The sequence below is a fragment of the Loxodonta africana genome, chromosome 8 (genome assembly GCF_030014295.1).
Source record: "Loxodonta africana isolate mLoxAfr1 chromosome 8, mLoxAfr1.hap2, whole genome shotgun sequence".
Taxonomy (NCBI): Eukaryota; Metazoa; Chordata; class Mammalia; order Proboscidea; family Elephantidae; genus Loxodonta; species Loxodonta africana.
Genome location: NC_087349.1, coordinates 11768083 through 11790221, shown reverse-complemented (window position 1 = coordinate 11790221; position 22139 = coordinate 11768083). Strand labels below are relative to the sequence as shown.

The 22139-nt window shown below is 48.8% G+C and overlaps 1 protein-coding gene across 1 annotated transcript in view; it reads right to left on the bottom strand.

The window, feature by feature from the left end:
• Nucleotides 1-6220: 6220 nt before the first annotated feature.
• The window catches only part of CREB3L2 (cAMP responsive element binding protein 3 like 2), a 125802-nt gene continuing 109883 nt past the window's right edge, over nt 6221-22139 (bottom strand). Inside the window, exons 9-12 of the mRNA XM_003420222.4 lie at nt 15174-15273; nt 14822-14948; nt 13135-13351; nt 6221-11585 (exon numbers count right to left, since the gene is read on the bottom strand). Coding sequence (XP_003420270.1) covers nt 11510-11585; nt 13135-13351; nt 14822-14948; nt 15174-15273 — 520 coding nt within the window. The 3' untranslated portion in view covers nt 6221-11509. The remainder of the gene's footprint in view (nt 11586-13134; nt 13352-14821; nt 14949-15173; nt 15274-22139) is intronic.

The window sequence follows — 22139 nt, the reverse complement described above, 5'->3', positions numbered from 1 at the left end:
ACAAAGCCAATACTGAGACAGGAGGAGGTAAGCAGCAAGAGGGCTTTATTGAACACCGGTGTCCAACAGACAGAGGGGTTAAATTGCTCCCAAATTCTGTCTAAATCTAAAGAGCTAATGGGAGGGTTTTATAGGGGGAAGGTCAGGGTTACCCAATGTTTTTAAACACGTAGCCCACAGACGGTCTCATATATCATGAAACAACTACAAGAAACTCTATATTAAAACTAAAGATATGCATGTCAGACATCTGGACTCTAATCTGTATGTTTGCACCAGGCTGAAAAAAACTTACATAAGACTCTCTCAGCTAGTGGAACTGCTCTGCCAAGTCCACTCTGACTGATTTAAGGAGCAAGAAAGAAAGTTGCAGATCAAAAATGTCAGGCAGCCTTCCTAGCTGCCGTCCTGCAGGCTGAAGGCCATTTGCAAAACAAAGCTCAGTCATGTTTGTTATGTTAAGAGTGGAACAGGCTGCTCAGCCATATCTTGAACAGAACCTGCGCCATTTTTCAAAGACTAGGGATTAATCACAGTTTATACAGCTATACTAAAACAAACTAGAAAATATATTCCCTCTATTTTAACATTAAAACACTAGAGAAAATGTATTTTCTCTACTTCAATTTGATCCACCAACCTTTCAGTTGGCAGCCAAGTGCTTTCATGACTGTGCCTCCAGGGCTTGGTATTTCTTAGTCTAGTGGAGGGAGTCCCAGGATGACAGCTGTACAATAAGACTAGAGAGGGACTGGATTGAAGCAGGTGACTGGAAGTCTCCTGGAGGAGTGTTCCTATAAAAAAAAAAAATTTTTTTTAAGAATTTTGATATATTATTTAGTTCATTTGAATAATGAGAACCACAGTGCTCAAAGTGCTCACTCGTCTATGCCAAGAACTCTGGAAGACAGCTACCTGGCCAACCAACTGGAAGAGATCCATATTTATGCCTATTCCCAAGAAAGGTGATCCAACCAAACGCAGAAATAATCAAACAAAATCATTAATATCACGTGCAAACAAAATTTTGCTGAAGATCACTCAAAAGCGGCTGCAGCAGTGTATCAACAGGGAGCTGCCAGAAATTCAGGCCGGATTTAGAAGAGGATGTGGAACCAGGGCTATCATTGCTGATGTCAGATGGATCCTGGCTGAAAGCAGAGAATGCCAGAAGGATGTTTGCCTGTGTTTTATTGAGTATGCAAAGGCATTCGACTGTGTGGATCATAATAAATTATGGATAACATTGTGGAGAATGGGAATTCTGGCACTTAACTGTGCTCATGAGGAATCTGTACATGGATCAAGAGGCAGCTGTTCCAAAAGAACGAGGAGATACCGAAAGGTTTCAAGTCAGGAAAGATGTGCCTCAGGGCTGTAGCCTTTCACCGTACCTATTCAATCTGTATGCTGAGCAAATAATCTGAGAAGCTGGACTATATGAAGAAGAACGGGGCATCAGGATTGGAGGAAGACTCATTAACAACCTGCGTTATGCAGATGATACAACAACACTTGCTTAAAGTGAAGAGGATTTGAAGCACTTACTGATAAAGACCAAAGACCACAGCCTTCAGTATGGATTACACCTCAACATAAAGAAAACAAAAATCCTCACAACTGGACCTATAAACCACATCATGATAAATGGAGAAAAGAATGAGGTTGCCAAGGATTTCATTTTACTTGGATCCACAATCAACATCGATGGAAGCAGCAGTCAAGAAATCAAAAGACGCGTTGCATTGGTCAATCTGCTGAAAAAGACCTCTTTAAAGTGTTGCAAAGCAAAGTTGTCACCTTGAGGACTAAGGTGTGCCTAACCCAAGCCATGGTGTTTTCAGTCGGCTCATAAACATGGCAAAGCTGGACAATGAATAAGAAAGATCGAAGAAGAATTGATGCCTTAGAATTGTGATACTGGTGAAGAATATTGAAAATACCATGGACTGCCAAAAGAACGAACAAGCCTGTCTTAGAAGTGCAGCCACACTGCTCCTTAGAAGCAAGGATGGTGAAACCCATCTCACATACTCTGGACATATTATCAGGAGGGATCAGTCCCTGGAGAAGGACATAATGCTTGGTAAAATAGAGGGTCAGCAAAAAAGAGGAAGACCCTCAATGAGATGGACTGACACAGTGGCTGCAACAATGAGCTCAAGCATAGCAACAATTGTGAGGATGGCACAGAACCAGGTAGTGTTTCATTCTGTTGTGCATAGGGTCGCTACGAGTCGGAACCGACTCGATGGCACCTAACAACAACAAATATTGATAAGTGCTAAAACTGATGGAACAGCTGTACACATAAAAACTAACCAAATGGAAAAATGAGGTAAGGATTAATCCCAGGAAAGATGAAAAGTTATACAAGGAAGGAAACATAATCCTAACATAATACATGACTCAGCAAAAAACATTTACATATATATCAATGTAAACAGGAGTCCTGGGAACGCAGTGATTAAGCAGCTTGGCTGCCAATGGAAAGGTCAGTGGTTTGAACCAACCCAGCAGCTCTGAGGGGAAAAAGACCAGGCAATCTGCTTCGCTAAAGATTACAGCCTAGGAAACCCAATGAAGCAGTTCTGCTCTGTCATACGGTCACTATAGGTGGAATCAACTCAACAGCATACAACATTAACGTTAACAGGGAGCCTGGGTGACGCAAGCAGTTTACAATTGGCTGGTAACCTAAAGGTTAGCAGTTCAAAGCCGCTCAGTATCTCAGTGGAAGAAAGACCAGGCAATCTGCTTCCGTAAAGATTACAGCCAAGAAAACCCTATTGAGCAGCTCTATTCTGTAACACGTGGGAATACCAGGAGTGGGAATCGACTTGATGGCAACGGGTTTGTTTTTGTTCTTAATTAATGTAAACTCTCATGGAAAACAGGTAGAGAGAAGTGTATATGACTATGTGTGTATGTGTGTGTGTACGTGTGATAAAATCCTTACACACTATAACAAGAATGGTAAATGTCTAAAGTTGGTACATCAAGTATCAGCAGCTTAAGTGCTGTACATATTTAGAAATAGACGGAAATGAGAGAAGAAACCAGAGCTGGTTACCTCCAAAGAGGAAGGCTGGTGGGTAGAAAAAGGGATAACGAGTAGCTACTGTTTTTTAACAAAAGCTTTTGGGTACCTTTATTTTTTTAGCTATGTACAATGTCACTCTAATAAATTTTATTTGACCTGCGGGAACATTTTGTCACTGTTTCTGACCACACTCTTCCTACCTCTTTCTCTCCCGGCTATGCCGTACGCTTGCCCCCAACCCTAAGCCATTTTCCCCGCAACACCCCTCCTGGTTCCACCTAAGTCCCTGGTCACAGACAAGCGCTACCCCGGGGTAGGATCCCATGAAGTAATTGGTGAGATTGTAAATACCTTTTCTACTGTACTTTTTTTTTCTGCATTCATTTGCTATTCAAAATATCTCCAATCATGATAAAAAGCTGCATTGACCATCAAAGACATTTAAATGAGATTATCAGAGAGTCCCTGGGTGGCGCAAATGTTTAAGCGCTTGGCTGCTAACCAAAAGGTTGGCAGTTCAAAACCACCCAGCAGGGCTGTGGAACAAAGGACTGGTGATCTACTTCCGAAAAAAGCAGCCATTGAAAGCCCTAGGGAGTGCCGTTCTACTCTGAGACGTATGAGGTCGCCATGAGTCAGAGTCAACTTGATGTCAACTGATCAGCTGGCATACAGTGAATTCATAAAATATATTAACAATGCAGATTACTATAAACAAAATTAGCATGGAAAAGGAACATTTTGGGGATCGAGGGTAGCCAGTAGTCTCTAAGTATGTAGGTGGTTCATGTCTACCTGTGCTTAAACATTTTTTCTTTTCAGAAGGAGGCCCGGTGGTCCAGTGGTTAAGCACTCAGCTGCTAACCAAAAGGTCAGAGGTTCGAACCCACCAGTTGTTCCTCAGGAGAAAGTTGTGGCAGTCTGCTCCCGTAAAGATCACAGCCTTGGAAACCCTATGGGGCAGTTCTACTTTGTCCTATAGGGTCGCTATGAGTCGGAATTGATTCAATGCCTTACAGGTTTCTTCCTCTGAAACAGCCCAAGCACCGGGCACCCTGCGCACACCCACCAGGAAACAGAACTTGCTGTCTGTTCTGTAGCGTGACTGTGAGGACATTAGCTATGAACATTTCTGGCAGCCCCAACTCCCAAATACTTTACAGTTGAGAAACATTAAACATTTTGAAACAGACATCTTGGAGCACAGCACTCCAGGCGCTCTGGCAGCTCCGGTGGTATTCCTCAACGACTATTCCTGTCCTCCATCTAAAAACAACGGCAGAGAGGAAGGAGGCGCACACGGGCTCCTCGTGGGGCTAGCACTCGTCTTTAAAGCTGCCAAGAGATTCAGCAACAGTTGTGCCCACGGAAAACCACTCTGACGTGTGCACTGTGCCCAAGCCCAACAGACAACAAGGGACCAAGAGCAATCGGCTCCCAAATGTGACCTGGATGACTTGGCAGAAAATGACTGAGATGAGCCCTGAGGACATTTTCCCTCTGTGGGCACATTCTGTGTGTCCTAAACCCAGGGTTGAACTCAACCCAGAAAACATGAAGACATCCAGCACCGCAATGGCACCTTGCAAAACAGGTTCACATTCATGGGCAGATACAACCTCAAGTGTCGGAGGGGTCCCCGTCTCGTGTGACTCTGACATCCATCCCCAGAAAAGCAGGGCTCGTCATGGGGGTGCTGGGATGGGAACACAACAGCTGCTTCCTGACCCTGCAGCACCCACTGCATAAGGAGCCACCCATGCCTCCCTGACTCCCATTTCCTTGGCCAAGCTCCATCTTCCCACAGACGGCCCGCAGGTATGTTAGGCAACACGTGAAGTAGCTTTATGGAAGGCACAGGTCTTATACAAGTAAATCGTGCAGGGTTTTTTAAATATATTTTTTTTTTATTAACAAGGATGGATTTCAGGGGCTGGAGTCCGTGGGTGGTACAGTGAAGCGAATGACTGCTAACTGAAAGGTTGGTGGTTTGAGACCACCCAGAAGTGCCTCAAAGAAAGGCCTGGTGATCTACTTCTGAAAAAGGAGCCATGAAAACCCTGTGGAGCACACACATGGGGCCGCCACGAGTTGGAATCGATTCCCCAGTAACTGGGTATGTTACCCTAAACCATAGTGGGCCAGTTTGTAAACCCTGGGATGCTCGAGTCTGGAAACAGCCTCTGATTTGCCATTTCAATGTCCAGAGAGTTTTCTCAAATCAGAATCTGCCCCCTCCCCACATCACTGGAGGGATGACAGCAGTGTCCTCCGTAATGGCTCCCAATATAGGAAAGGGGGAAGAAGTGTTACTAGTCTCCCCAGGGAAAGGCCCTTGTGTAGGAACAGGAAGGGAGAAGGCCAAGATGCTCAGGGGGACAGAGACAAAGGGTTGATGCTCCACGGGTCCAGTCCAGGCAGGCATGCTACTCAAAAAAAAAATCTTTTTTCAAGGTGAGCATGGCTTCTCCCTTTAACGGGACACCCCAGTGGGCCCTGCTTCTGAGGCTCAGCGTGGATCTGCTTTCCCCTCCTGGAGAAAAGAACATTTGAATCCAGAGATGGCAATGGGTACAGCGACCTTTATCAAGAACATTTGAATCCAGAGATGGCAGTGGGTACAGTGACCTTTATGGAGCATCTCATGGGAATTTCCGGGACACAGTCTGCACCAGGCACCCTCTGAGACTGCTCCCTGAAGATGGAGCCTTCCTTCTGGCTCACGCCCCAAGCATCTGTGGCAAGCCCTGGAGATGGGGAAGCAAAATCAAATCCCGAGCTGGGCAATGGAGTTAGCAGAGAGCTGGGGAGGCAAGGAAGGCAGCAGCCAGGCTGCAAGGTCTCAGGGAGCCCTGACATGCTTCCCCCCCGTGACTGCCTGGGAAACAGTCACATTGCTCAGTCCTGCTCGGACGGAGGCTCGGATTCCATCACAAGGCTGGCGGAGGCGCTTCTTGGAGGCTCGGATTCCATCACAAGGCTGGCGAAGGCGCTTCTTTCAGCTGCTGGAGCCTAGATCAGCACAGCGGCAGGTACACAGACACAGGCCCATGAGCACAACCAGAGCGAAAATGCTTAGATTAGCAGGATTGTAAAGACTGCGCAGAGTTTTACTATTTCGCGGAAAAGAAAAAAAAAAATTTTTTTTTTTTTGAGAGAAATGAAAGTACAAAAGCATAGCAATTTCGATTTATTTTTTTCCAAACTAAGTACAAGTATTCTACGAAGCATTTATTTACTTATTTTTGGTATTCACCTAGCTGTGATACAGAAATAAAGAGGCATAAAAACCACGGTGCACGAGAGATGACAGATTGAACCACTGCGGGTCTGTATAACCCATTACAAAAGAAGGGAAACCCCAAGCTGCGGCATAGACGTGAACACTCACAGTGGAGTACAGTCCAGAGGCTGCTCAGGTTTGTTTAAAAAGGGGGCATTCAGTTTGTCAAAGGGTGCTCGTGGTTCCTATGGACTCCCAAAGGCATTTTATCTGAAAGATTTTCCAATTACTGCCTGTTTTCCCCTGGCCTCTGAGTGGAGGGTGGGACAGGAAATCGGCAGGGCACTCACACCCCTGGCTTCCCTCTTCCAGGATGGGAAGCCCACCACCAGCTGGGACTCACAGAGGACTGGATGAAAAGGACAGGGGCGAACAGCAACAGGAGGCGAAGAGCCCAACTCTCTCCCAGTGGGCCACTGCAGGGCAGACATTATGTTTCCTTAAAGGGAAGAACCACCCAATCTAGCCCAACTTCTGACCTTCCCAGGTCACAGAGCTGTTCCTCCGTCTCCTGGTAACTAACAGGCCACAGAAGCAGAGTCACCCTGCGTTCTATAAAATTAAGACTTAAAACTTACTGAGCCCAGCGCTGCTGACACCTAATATCATTTCCCTTCCTTCTAGAAACCAAGACAAAATCGAGCACTCCTAAATCTGAGGCTGCCCCAGATGACAACAGAGCACCCTGCTTTCTCCTGTGCGTGCACTCTCAAATGGGCCAGGTGCGCTGGAAACGCCGGGAGGTTGTAATGCCTTTACTCCTCCCTGGCCATTCTTCATGTGGCCATAGCTACAATACAGGACTTTCCTGATGGAAATAACTCTCCCCTGAGGTGCAAACCCAACTGTGGCTCTGTTTTAGGAAACCATTTTTCAGCCTTGGGGAAAATGGATCTACTTCGGTCTAATACTATAAGGCTATGTGTATACAATGTTGCACAGACACAGGCTTCCTCAGTCACCCTGGACTCAGATAAGGCACATTTAAGGCACAAACAGGTATCTTTAAGGAAGGAGGAATGTGTGTGCATGTGTGTGTGTGTGACAGAGACAGAAACACAAAAAGAGACACAGAGAAATCTAGCCTGTTATAGATTGAATTATATCCCCCCCCATGTGTTGTAAATCTATACCTGTGATTATAATCGTATTTGCAAATTTGTTCTGTTATGTTAATGAGGCAGGATTAGTGTGGGTATATCTTGAGTCAATCAATCTCTTGTGAGATATAAGAGATTAAACAAGTGAGCAGAACAGAGATGGGGGAAGAGAGATGTCAAGCCATATGAAGATCGCCCAGGAGCAGAAGCTCAGAAAAAGACAAGGACCTTCCTCCAGAATCGACAGAGAAAGAAAAGAGGGCCTTCCCATAGAACCGTCATGCTGAATTAGGACTTCTAGCCCCCTAAACGGTGAGGAAATAGATTTGTTGAAGTCACCCACTTCTGGCATTTCTGTTATAGCAACACTAGATAACTAAGACATGTGTTTTGAATCACTCTTGATTCTACAAGTGTCCCCAGCCCCATCTTATTCCCCAATATTCCTTGGGACCTTGTCCTCAGTAAAACTGAACCATCCTAGGAGTGTCTTTATGTCTGAAGACTTTCTGTCTATCTGACTGACTGAATGGAAAAATGGAATCAAGGATACGTGTCTCTGGCTCCTTGAAGCCCCTCTGCTCTCTCCTGTACTCCCCTCCCAGGGGGGCTTATCTGACCACTTGTCTACTCACTGTCTCGGCTGAGAAGCGGTCTCATTAAGTAACCTCCCCAGGGTGAGACCCCATCATGGTTCTGGTCCAGCCAGCCCTCAGTTCCTCAATGAATGGACTCAACATAACCAGCCCAGCAGACAAGCGGGTTGGGGGCTAACAGCCTCTTTTTTTTTTTTGGACAGCCAGTTTTTATTTGAGCAAGTATTGCTTGCTATTTTCACCTACATTAGTGAAACATAAATAACACAGCAAACCAGCAAGTGTATTTAAACAAAAATATAAACTACTCAAATGAATGAAGATCGGGGCCCAACAGAAGATTCCTGGGGTTCTGTCCAGATGGCAATGTTTTGTTTTGTTTTTTTAAATAGGAACGGAAATTTATCAGCTCACAGTTCTAGAAGCTTGTGGTTGCTATCAGCTTCTTCCATCTCAGCCGCCCAGGGGAGCGTGGCCTGCTGGGCTCCTCTGATTGCTCTCCTGGGGGCGGGTGTCTCCATTTCTGAGTTGTGCTCGAACACACATCTCAGGGGATGTTTGGAGGCGGCGGCCCTGCAAGGCCCTGACTCTGGCTTTATGGCTTTGCTTCGTCTGAGGACATGGGAGGGAGAAGCCAAGGAATGCTGAGAAACCACCTTACCAAGGCACTTAGGGGCAAAGCTGCCAGGCACTGATGCGGGACCGAAACCTGAGTCCACTTGGCCTCCCCACTGTGTGAGCACATAAGAGCGGAGGCCCTCCCTGGGCATTCGAGAGCGAAACAGAAAAACTCAGGGGACAAAACAAACAAACACAGTACTTAGAGTTGGTCTGTAAATACGCTGAACTAAAACCTCCTTTCATAATTAGGTCTCCAAATCAAAACCCTTTATATTAACTTAAAAAGGTTACCTAGCTTTTCCTGTACTGGTGTCAAACCTCATTCCTGTCGCCTGCCAAAAAGGTGCACCGGGCTCAGCTGTCAGACATTTATGTGACACTCTGTTTGTGAGTGAGGCTCCAGAGCCCAGAGCTGGCCGGGCCGCCTTTCATTCACGGTCTCCAAGTCCAACTGCAAAGTCGAGAGCTACGGAAAGAACCACACCAGAAGCTCGGGACTCACTAAGTAAAAAGTCTTGGTTCTCTGGGTTTTTCTAAGACATCTCCCTAACTAGTAGAATCAAAGAAAGGGGCAGGAAACCTTTTTACATGATGAAAAATACAATCAACATGTTTATTCCCTGGAGTCCTGGGTGGTACAAATGATTAACACACTCCACTGCTGACCAAAAGGTTGGTAGTTCAAGTCCGTCCAGAGGTGCCTCAAAAGAAAGGCCTGGCAATCTCCTTCTGAGAAACCAGCCATTGAAGACCCTACGGAGCACAGCTCTGCTCTGACACACATGGGAGCGCCCATTGAAGACCCTACGGAGCACAGCTCTGCTCTGACACACATGGGAGCGCCATGAGTTGGAATCAACAATAACTGGTTTTGTTGGACCTTTCCTAAGCCCCCGCTTACTGACCTACACCTGGTATTTACATAAAAACGTCAAGAGAGGGACGGGTAAGCAGTGGCCTGTGGTTACCAGACACCATCCAGGCCCTGGAGGATCTCATGTAGGAGAGGGCCCAGCAGAGGAAGGGGCCTGCTATCAAGCCCCTCTTCCCCCAGCTCGGCTGGCCTTAGCTCGCCCCTGCCGAGGCAAGGATCAATGAGAACCATCCAGACAGCAGGGCTCCCAGGACTAGGACAACCCCAGTGTGGCTCCCACACACTGCTGAGGAGATGGGCTCAGCCACAGACCGGCCTGAGCCGCCAATCATGGCAGGGGGAGGGGAGCCGCTCCGGGAGACCCAGGTGCACCTGGGCAGATGAAGCAGGAATCCGCTTACGAGGTACGTGTGCACCAAATCCAGCTACTGATGTGGAAACGAAGGCTGTGTGTGGGTTTAATCCCTCCTAGGTACAGACACCAATGATAATGTCAGCAGCTGAGACAGAGAGAGAACAGAGAGAAGAAAACGAGACCGAAAGTAGACACCAAAGGCTCTTCAATCGCTGCTAGTAATAAAGTACAAAATCTCAGTAAATTCCCTACACAAAATCTTTTACAAGCTGGGAAAAAACACTTGGGCGGGGCGGGGGGGGGGGTCTTCTGCATTATACGATAAAAAGGCAATTTCCATTTCTTATTTGTATGAAAGAGGAAAGGTTTGTCTTCTTTAACTACAAAACTTACTTTTAATCATTAAAAAAGAAAACTCGAAGAAGGTAGGTGGGTTAGGTTGTCTGTCTTTGGGTGAGCTGCAAAGTAGCAAACCTGATTATATAAGGTAAATATGCGGGTACACAAAGGTCACCTCCGCCAGCCCAGGAAGGGGCCTCAGGCTCACCCCTCTGGTTAAGGCCGGGGAAGAGGAAGGCCAAGCTGACGGGGTGCTGGGGGTAGGAGCAGGTGTGGAGATATGCCGTCAAGGCTGTCCACAATCCCTGTTGTCAGGACTCCCCTCCCTGTCACAGGACACAGGACAGGAAAAGCTTCTGGCCAGACAGCCACAGAGCTGAGCATGGCACTAATCCACTATACCTCAAGCTCCTTCTACAGGGGACCCCTTGTAAGGGGGTCTCAGCTGGCATGACTTTAGAGACCTCCAGTCAAAAAGAAAGGACACAAAGCAGGGTCTGGAGAGAGGGGGAACCCCAGGGCCGACTGTGCCCCCTTGGCTCCAAAGGTCAACAGAAGCTTTGCTGGCTTGGAAAGAGGCATTGAAGCTTCAGGGTGGGGACTGGTGGGCAGCCTCAGAATGCTAATAAATACTATTTACAAACAGGGAGGAGAAGCTGGGGGGTGGAAGTAAGCGTGTGTGGGAACAGGTATGGGTAATCCTACAAGCAGTAGGGGACAGGTTCCCCTGGAGGAGAAAAGTCCTTTAGGCATTGCACATGTGGCCTGAGATGCCAGCCCGCCTGCCAGCGAGGACACAAGGGCAGAGTGGGGGGTGCTGACGTGACACTCCGGCTCCCAGCGCTGCCGCTGGAGCCCCAGGCAGGAGGGCAGGAGGACATAGGTCGGTGCGCCACCAGTCCCAACAGGCATGTGGTTTGTGGCTGGAGTCTGGGTTCTCAAATGAACAAGCCATCTCTTCCTTCAGGAGGGGAGGATCAGGCAGTATCTTTTTGGCACTATTGGTGGAAACAAGCCCACTCATCCCATGCCCACCCCAATGCAATTTCCTAAGGCAGTGAGAGACGGGGGCAGGGGAGCAAGAGACGCCAGCTCCCCGCTGCGAGGGGTCACAGGCCTGGGGATGGGATGCTCTCCCTGCCTGAAGGTACCCGGCCTCCTCCCATCCACAGCCCCCGATGCCCACCCGTCCACGTCTTCGTCAAGATTGGGCGGCAAAAAGGAAAAAGCTATAACAGAGGTGATTTGGTGATGTAGCAACGGAGTTACGAGTAGGGCGGGGGGTGCAGGTTGCCTCTTTAAAAGGTGGCGTTCACTCTTCTGTCGAGCTGGACAACTTTTAGTGTTTCGTTCCCCTCCAGTTTAGAGCTGACCCTGTGAAGGCAAAGAGAGGAAAAGAAGTATTAGCTGCTCATGTTTTGCATGCAACGTGACACAATCCTTCTAATACTGCCACTTTGTAGGTTGGCCCAAGTGTCCCTCCTAACAGCAGTTCTCTGTTCCCAGAGTCTCCCACCACCAGCCTGTCTACCCATACACATTCTGACCCCCACCCAAGGGAGACAGCCCAGCCCACAGGATTAAACATGGCGCCTGGGCACAAGTTTGTTACAAGCTGCTTTAAAGAACTGTAGTAACTAGGGACGTTTAGCCCTTTGTTAGGCTCTGAGAAGAGGGTAAACAAAAGGGTACAGTCTGATGCCTGTTCTAGAACAGCTAGCAATCCAGATAAATATAAAAAAAAAGAACTAACCTGAAATCAAGAAATATATTAACAGAAAATCACCAACCAGGCCACACATAACCAGGAGTGTGCGTGCCACACCTCCTTCCCATGGTGACTTGGCATAGCCAGGCACCTCACCTTCCACAATAGCGACACTCGTAGTCTTTTAAGCCTTATGTTAACAAAAGGAATTTCCTCCATAACTGTCTAGAGAAAACTATTCACAACAGGAGCCAAAGATACTTTAGTTTTAATATGGAAACACGTGCTTCCCATAATGCCTCTCAAGGGCTGTCCCTCAATATAAATGTATAATTGTAACAAACACAGGGTTCAAAACCCAAACCCACTGCTATAGAGTTAATTCTAATTCATAGCAACCCTATACAGAACAGAACTGCCCGATAGGGTTTCCAAAGCTTAGTCTTTATGGAAGCAGACTGTCACATTTTTCTCCCATATAGCAGCTGGTGGGTTTGAACCGCCAACCTTTGGTTAGCAGCCAAGCACTTAAATTACTGCACCACCAGGACTCCTCAATACATGGTTGCTTGTATATAAATTATAAAACTATAACATGCTGTTGTGTCAGTTGCTGTCAAGTTGATTCCGACTCAGGGAAACCCCATGTGTGCAGAATAGAACTGCTCCACTGGTTTCTTAAGACTTCTTTTCAGAAGCAGATGGCCAGGCCTGTCTTCCTCATTGCCTCTGAGTGGGTTTGAACTGCCAACTTTTAGGCTAGTAGACGAGCACTTAACCATTTGTGCCACTCCGATACATAACATAACATACATGTACCCTCCAGCTTGGAGAAGTCAGGGCATGTCTTGAGGCTGAACACACATAGCAAGCACATGGCTGTTAGCTGGGTTGTATGTTCAGTTGTGTGGCTTTGAGGGGAGGATGCAGACCGTGGGAAGGGATTAAAACGCCCCACTCTGTCGTGCCACCACTGCCAGCTCCTCACTGATGCAACAGAACAGGGGAGCTCATGTGGGATCTTTTCCCTGTCTCGGCTCAGGGCTACTGCTGGCAAGCATCAGACTCCACAACCCTGGCTCCTGGAAACAGGGCCTAACACAGCAGGGGCTGGGGCTGGGGCCAGGCCCGTGGGCAAGCCATACCTCCTGTTACTCAACAATGACCCATAGCCCCAGCAGGGCCCCCGAGGGGTGTTGTGCCTCTCTCACTCACAGGTGCTGCTGCAGCTCCAGAAGCACAGCCTTCTCCAGGCTCGTCTCATTCGACAGGAGGAACTGGGGAAGATCCACATCCGGCCTGGCCTCCAGCCCCGACGCCCGGAGCAGGGAGGAACCCCTGTCCCAGGCCCCCAGCTCCCCCGGCGATGCTGCGCTGGACGGTTCCTCCAGGGGAGAGTGTTCCTCGTAGATAAGCAGGTTTCTGGATCTCACTGAGAGCGGGGCAGAGCGACAGTGAGCCAGGGACCCCAAGGGTATGCTGCTCCCCTCACACAATGCCTGGTCCTGGGCAGGGCAATAGTGAGCCAGGGACCCCAAGAGTGCACCACTCCCCTTATGCAATGCCGAGCACTAGGCAGAGAGGACAACCGGTAAGCCAGGGACCCCAAGGGTGCGCTGCTCCCCTCACCCACTGCCCGACACTGGGCAGAGAGGGCACCCAGGGTGTCCTTGCAACCCAGGATGAGGGTGCCAATTGAAGGTGGCTTTTCATAAAGATGCCAGGATTTCTGGGCTTTGTGCATTCAAAATTTATACCAATTACACAGTGCCGGAAGAACAGTAAGGAAGCAAATAAACACAACGCTAGCTGCCACCCCAACTGCTCTGAAAATACAACTCCCCTCCTGCCCCACCCACACCTGCCTGGAGGGAACAACTCATGTACAATTGGAGCCCAGTATGGGGAAGTGTCCAGACCCAGCTACAATAAAAGCACCCCAAAGAGTAAGCCTTGCAGGGAAACAAGGAACGGGGGCAGAACACTACATTTTTATTTCAGAACCTGAAGCGAAGACACAAAGGCAAAGCCATAAATCAAAGGGCAGAGACAAACTCTTTCATTTCATTGAATAGTTGGCATAGCTAGATGGCTCTGCCGCAATTTCCCACAACACAGAAGCAGCCGTTCCCATTGGCTCCCATCTAAATTTGGAGATATATTCCCTTGTGGTGGGGGAAAGGATTTCCTAACAGGCCACGAAATTATTTTGTTGAAAGGCTAGCACTTCTGTCATATACCTGGCAGGGATACACCTGCCAGGGAGGATCACAGACCTCCCAGAGCTACAACGATGTCCTGACTCCAGATCCGCTATCTCAGAATTCCACACTGGGTCCGACCAGTGCTAGATCCTTACTCACCACCTTTACTTATACGTATTTAAAAGAGGTAACGGACCCAGGTGAGAATACCAGACACTTCCTATCTAACACCTGAATCTCCAAACGCCATCCATCTTGGGTATAATATTTTTAAGAAGGACTGATTCTTTAATTTCATTTTAGAAACCCTTGCGACGGTAACATGCAATTCTACTACGAGGAGGCAGAAACACAAGAGTTCTCGTAAAACATCACGGAAAGCTTAACAGCCCCTTGCCCCACCCCCCAAAATTCACATCCCTCCCCCTTATCAGAGCTTATAAAGGAGAGGTCAGAACTTATCAGGGAATGCAGTCTAGAGCAATTATTTGCAAACTGCTCCAAGGAGCTCTAGAATATTCCTAGGGTGCCTCCGGCTAGTGGGTGAGGGGCACCAGGTGGCCCAGCAGCCTGACACCAGAACCCGGCTTCCCTCACCCCTCCCTCCCACTGTTTCCCAGAGATCCCTTTCAGCAAGCTGAAAACCCCGGCCCTAGAGACTGAGACAGCCACTCCCAAGTGGCCGAATGCCCACTTACCGACAGAAGCTGTATATGGCTCTGGCACGGAATGCTGGCTGGGCAGGGCCATCTTTGTGGCAGAGGGATAGGGCCCAGAGCCCTGGAAAATGCTGCCAAACGCCACAGCAAAGCAGAGCACAACGACCTAGACGAGAGGGGAACAAGGGCATGTAAGTTACACCCAGTGGTCTGCTCAGGCCAGGAAAGGCGCCCACATGCCAAGGCCTGCCAAAATGGCAGCAGAGCCACGGTGTCAGAGTGAGCCACAGGGTCTCCCCAGCCCCAGGGCACTGAGACCAGGCAAGCTGGGAGAGGTGGGGTGGGTGACTGGGCCGGTGGCAGCTCTGGTGCAAGCCCCTTGGAGACTCACCATGAGGCAGGTGCTGGTCTGCGTGCCGGCTAACTTGCAGGTCCGAGAAACCTTGCCCATGACCAAGGCCTGAAGCTTCTGCAGCTGCTGGAGGAGAGTTCTGCAAATGCAACAAAAGAACAAGCATGAGGAAGGCCCCCGAGTGGCACAAATGGTGTACACTCACCTGGTAACCAAAAGGTTGGTGGTTCAAACCTACCCAGCAACACTGTGGAAGAAACAGTCCTGGCAATCTGCTTCTGTAAAGGTCACAGCCAAGGAAACCCTATGGGGCAGTTCTGCTCTGGAATATACGGGGTCTCTCCAACTCACAACGAAAATCAACAACCAGGGCTGGGTTACCCAATAAGCAAGGTACGCACGGACCCAACTGTGCCTTCCCACCAATCTGTGGTGCACAATTTCACCTGCCCCCTGCCACGTCAAAGATGTGCTCAGACCCATGTGAAATTGCTCACCACAGATTAGCAAGTAAAGACAATTAAGCCCATGCATATCTGGCTCAATGCAAGCCGGGGACTATTGTGCTTACTGATCAATCCACCCTGTCAACAACAATAAATCAAGAACAAAAGCCATGGAAAGCGTCAGGGGGATAAGAGGATGCTTTCTGCCCATCTCCCTCCTGTGCTTCAAGAAGCGCGGCTGCCACTTGTGGCTTTGTGCCTGGCTTTGGACAGAGAGGACCAAGTGGAATGGGCCCCTAGAAGGTAGCAGAAGGCCCGCTGAGCCTGGCTGGCAGAAGGAAGGCTCCGCATCTACACTGGGAGGTGCTGCACTTGGCAGCACATCCTTCCCAAACTCAAGGATGATTCTACCCTGAATCCATGACAGACGAAAATGGTTTCTAGCAGTTGACAATCCCACTCGGTGAGATGAGCAAACATGGAGCTTAAATTAGATTTCTTAGTTGGAAATTTTGGTGGGAAGTGACAGGGACTCCTAGCGCCACTTGCTGCTACTTCTCCTCCTTGGGCTGGTGAGGGTGAACGGCACTAACGGTGGACCAGACCCTTTGAAGGCCTCGTAGACCCTCCATGCTGAGCCATTTCACCAGAGTATGCTCCACGAAGTCCCCCAGAAGTGAACTGCTTCATCCATTCCCACAGTCTTAACAGACTTATATGATCCAATAGAGTTTGTGGCATTCACATACATACATTTCACGGAAACACACAGTTTCATCACAAGGTAAGGAAAAGAAACAGTGACTCGGTGCCCACTGATGGCGTTCAGGTGCTTCATAGACTGAGACGCTAAATAATTGTCTTCAAGTCGTGTGGCTAGAAAGCAGAAGACCAAAGATGTCAACCAAAGCCTGCCAGACTCCATAGCTCACAGACCGGCCAATGTAGCCCGCACTGTACCCTCACTGATAACTAATACATCTACCAACCAAAATACTTCTTGGGTCAGAAGATTCATCTTAAGCCCAGAGACATTCACACCACATTGACAACAGCCCAATCAAGACATCTGACCACTGCTACACATGAAAACGTAACTACAGAAGGGGCCCGAGCTGCGGATGGAGGAGCCACAGCGAAAGCTCAGGCACCAACATCACAGGCCAATGGCAATGAGACGCAGCTAACAAAGCGGCAGCAGTAGTGATGCAAATCACATCCTCAGGGTTGCCGTCAGGTGCCACCAAGTCACCTCTGACTCAGAGCGACCTCGTGTCTAACAGAAGGAGACACTGCTGGGTCCTGTGCCATCCTCACCACCCGCACAGTCCAGAGATGAACACAGGTGATCGACAAAGGAATCGGGGGCCTGCCGCTCAATCACAGGTGTGCAGAAGGCAAACCTGGGCTTTACCTGGAAAAACGGAAGAGCTGCCCCAGGTCCGACACGAAAGGAGCTGACGATCAGGCGTTTGGCTGCTGAGCGCGTGAGCTGGTGAACATCCCTGGGATGGAAGATGGGCCCCAGACGCGAGGAACCTGGTCTAGACCTCAGCACCACTGCTGTGTGTCTGTAAGCAAGTGTTTAAGTTCTAAGCTTTAACTACCTCACCTATAAAACAGAATTCATGAAATGTATTTCATAGAGCTCTTCTGGAAGTTAACTAAGATAATGCGTTTATCTAATGCCTAGCTTAGAGCTTTGACAACTAGTAGATATTGGCGGTTCCATGGTAGAATTCTCACCTTCCATGCAGGCGACCCAGGTTTGAGTCCTGGCCAATGCACCTCACGCACACCCACCACCTATTTGTCAGCGGAGGCTTGCACGTCTCTATGGTACGGAAGAGATTTCAGCAGAGTTTCCAGGGTAAGACAGACTAGGAAGAAAAGCCTGGAGATCTATTTATAAAAATCAGTTGGTGAAAACCTGATGGATTACAACTGTCTGATCCACAACTGATCACGGGGATGGTGCAGGACAGAGCAGCGTTTTGTTCTGTCGTGCACAGGGTCATCATAAGTCAGGGGCCAACCTGAGGGCAGCCAACAGCATCAGACAGCTAGTAAGTTAACTCCCTTGGCCTCGTAAGCTTACAGAATAGCCATAAGAGAACCTCCTCTCCTGGGGTACTCTGGGTTTGCTGGTGTAAGCATCTCTCTTAATGATGCCTACTGTCTCTCCTCTTGAGTGGGACGACTGGTGAAGCCAGCCCTCTTTATGGAAACTCTGTGACGTCGTAACTTAGATGTTGGCACGAGGTAGTGTGGGGTTTTCTCTGGTGCTTCTGGGACAGAAGCTGACGCACCTGTATTGTTGGGAGCCAGGATGACAGCTTCCCTGGCTGGAGAAAAGGCAGCCACAGGTGACACGAAGAATTATTTTTAAAGTAAGGCTATCAAAAGTCAACTGCAGGACGGACCCAATGGTGTCCTCAACGCTCAGTATAAACTTCTCCTTTGTTACTGTACCTGAAATCATCAGTGATTACAGCTAATTATGGCTTAATGAGTTCCTGGCTTCCAGGAGCAAGGTCTCAGGCAGAGAAAGGAGGACCTCTTCACATACATCTATCCGGGCCAACAGATTTCTCACGACTTGTTAAATAGGGGTGTCCAACACTCCACTGAAAATGTGGGTTTTGTCCCATAGTGAGATGTAACGATAAATTGAGGGCCATCTTCACGGTTCCTCACAAAAGAGCAGTCAGAGAAGCTGCCAGGCCCGCTCAGAACGAAGGCCTACCCTGGCTCTTCGGAGATGCATCCAAGAACTGGGTAAGACATTCAAGAGTAGCCAGGAGGGTGAGACACAGTCTTACAATAACTGAGAAATGCATCAAGAGCCTCGTGTATTTCGTTTTTGGTTTCCTTTATTTACAAAAGAGAGTGCAAGGGAGGAAAAAAAAGTCTTACGGTTATCACGTGTTATACTTTGGACATTCAGGCTCCTAATTTCCTAATGGAGTCAGAAACCAGGACCCAGGAAAAAATCAGGAAGTTGTGGTTTTGCTGGGCTGGGCTGGGCACGTCCAACCCGGTTCTTTTGGCAGGAATCCAAAAAAAACCAAACCCATTGCCCTTGAGTTGATTCTGACTCCCAGCAACCCTACAGGACAGAGTAGAAGTGCCCACAGGGTTTCCAAGGTTACCATCTTTACAGAAGCAGACTGCCACATCTTTCTCCCGTGGAGCGACTGGTGGGTTCAAACCGCTGACTTTTCAGTTAGCAGCCAAGCGCTTTAACGACTGCGCCACCAGAGCTTGGTAGGAATACTTTCCATTAAATCTTCTAACGAAAGTTATTCAGAAATGCAGAGATGGGCTAAGGTGTGCGTGTGTGTGTGAACCACCCTCTGGGTAAGTCAGGCTCCCTCAGAGATGCAGGAAACTTTCCTTGTCCCTATGGAACTATCTGGAAACCCTGGTGGCGTATCGGTTAAGAGCTACAGCTGCTAGCCAAAAGGTTAGCAGTTTAAATCCACCAGGTGCTCTGTGGCAACCCTATGGGGCAGTTCTACTTTGTCCTACAGAGACTGAAAGGTTAGCTGTTCAAACCCACCAGCAGCTCCAGTGGAGAAAGGCCTGGAGATCTGCTCCTGTAAAGATCACAGCCTAGAAAACCCTATGCGGCAGTTCTACTCTGTCTCATGGGGTCACTATGAGTCAAAAATCAACTTGACGGCACCCAACAACAGTGTGTAGGTAGGGTATGTTCTGGGTCACTACATAAATTGTAAAATGATTACAATCAAAGAAAGTCTGAGTGTCACTTATCTATTGCATACATGAGAAAAACATGTACACACACACATATACACATGCACATACATATATACACACGTATATGTATACACACACACACATACGTATATTCACACATGTTGTTGTGGTTAGGTGCCGTCGAGTTGGTTCCAACTCACAGCAACCCCTCTGTACAACAGAATGAAACACGTCCCGGTTTCTGCATCACCCTCAAAATTATCGCCTTGTTTGAGCCCATTGTTTCGGTCACTGTGTCAGTCCATCTCGCTGAGGTCTTCCTCTTTTTCGCTCAGCCTCTACTTTACCAAGCATGATGTCCTCCAGGGACTGGCCCTTCCTGATAACATGTCCAAGGTACGTGAGATAAAGTCTCACCATCCTCACTTCTAAAGAGCATTCTGGCTGCACATCTTCCAAGACAGACACATACACGTATACATATATATACACATATGTATACACATTCATACATGTATACACATACATATGTACACATATACATACACGTGTGTGTGCGTATGTATAAATCAGTGACTAACAGAGGGCCTCGTGATGGATGAGGTCAGCACCCAAGCCCTTCTGAGGTGGACCACCACCTGAATCCCCCCGACCACAGGCCCACCCCAGTCAACTGGAGCCGGTGTCTGAGAAGCCTTGCAGGTTCAGGAAGGGGGCACATCACGCTGAAAGAGCATGAAAATCCCCACCTCAAAGTCTGGGCAGAGGGCAGGAGGTAAGGAGATACAATGTCAATAAGGAGAAGCTGCACAACAACTCCTTTTGTAAGGATACTTAAGGAGACTCGTGAACAACCCCAAAGACTTTTACATGCTTGCAAAAGACAACCTCGTGAGCTAAGACCCTGCACTTGGGGTAAATACTCATTTGCCTACGAATCTTCACTGAAGTTATGAAGACTTGTACGCAGGACTCTAGCCTAAATGGCGGGGGAGGGGGGCATACTATCTCCTTTTTGCCTTCTGCACAACTGCTACCTTACAAGAGGTTTGTTCATTTTGCAGGGGTCAGAAGGCATTTCTGAAATACCATAGAACCATTTGCCTCAGGAACACAAAAAAAAGATTTCTAGAATGTTTCCCAAGGCTGTGGAATTTCTAACTTTATCCCTAAATGACAGGAAAATGCCTTCCAAATTCCGTTGGGGAGCTTAGTCTGGGACCCAATACTCAAAGTTGGAAAGATTTTCACCTGAAAAGCCTGCATCCTCACACTATGGGGAGGTAGAGATCGCGGGGAGATGAGAAGTGAATTACACCCACTAAGGGCCCATGAGGGGGAACTCAGGTCATTGGTCAGCACTCACACGGCTTCCCTGTACATGACGGGGTGGGCTGGGCCAGTTCTGGTCTGTCTAAAGGAGAGCAGGCACTCAGAAGACCAGGGTAATGTGTAGGGAACACGCAGACGAAACCAGTGTCTACAGACACAGCTGTGTGGGCTAAACAAACGAAACAAGAGAACCAGGAACAGTTGAAGCCCTGGGACCTGGCTGCAGAGAGCTTTGCCAGGAGTCACATGTGGACTTTAATGGACAAGAAGAGTGGAATTAGACAGGAAGAAGACTACAGCTTAAGTGGAAGATCAAAGAGGAAAATTAAGGAATTCTTACCTGTGATAACAACAGGAAAATATATTATGACAGGCATGTCCCCACTTCTGGGGTGCCTGGGGAAAGGTCCACGTACCATACACCTTAAGGCTCCCCCCTCCCCCACTCCTAGCCAGCTAAACTCTGCCCCACACCTGCCCCCTGGCTCCTTCTAAGGCCAGGTGTGAATTTAGAATCCTGGGACTCTCTCAGAATTCCTTGCCAAAATGTGGTGGTGTGTACATGAACCTCCCCCAGCCCCAGCCTCTCCGCACACAGGGTGGGAGAGCCGTCCTCCTGGGGTCTCGTGTGCTCCCACACGTGGTGCTGGGTACGCCAAGGCTGCAGGGCCTGGGTCATTTCTCGGGTGGTTTGTGAAGCTGGTTACCTGGAGAGATGAGAAATGTCTCCCCCTGGACAAAAAGCAGAATGTTCACTGCGTGTTGTAAAAGCAGTAGGCCCCCCAAGCTCAGGGTTCCCTGGCTGCAACACAAGACCCCGGTGTGCACAGCGGCCACCTGGGCCACTGTGGGACTGGAGGAAGGAGACCCGCTACAAAGATGCTAACGTACAAGCTGACCTGTAAGTAATAAGGTCCTTGCTTCTGACCCAGGAAGCTTGTGTCTTCTGGAAACAGGGAATCACTGAATCCCAGACAGACACACCATGCAGGGTGTTACACACACACCTGTCTACAGGTTCAAACCTGAAGCACAGCCTCACGAAAAGCCATCTCTGGCCGTCCCCCTGCTTAAGGTGTGCACACAGGTGGCCTAGTCTAGCCTTCGGAGAACAGACCTGGGATGGGGGTCCTCTACACAGTCCCTTGGAAGAAGGCTAAGGTCCTGTGGGCAGGGAATTCCAGAATCCCAGGTACCAGGTGTGTTCTAGAGGGAGGAAGGGAAAACTGCGGGTAGACACGCCCCCTTGGCCCTCCTGGCACCATGAGAGGGTGTGGCCAGAGTCATGTGACTAGAGCCAGAACAGAGTCCTCCAAATCACTGGGTCCAAGCAGGGGCCCTCCTGCCCAGGTCGATGGTCAGAACTGTGCTCAGGAAGGTCGTGGTCCTGGAGGCACAGATGGGCCCATCAGCAGGAGCACTGCTCACAGGTAAGCAGCTGGGTTCTCGTCCCCATTCCCCCTAAATACTTGGATGATCTTCCCCGCTGAGGGTTTCCTCTGCT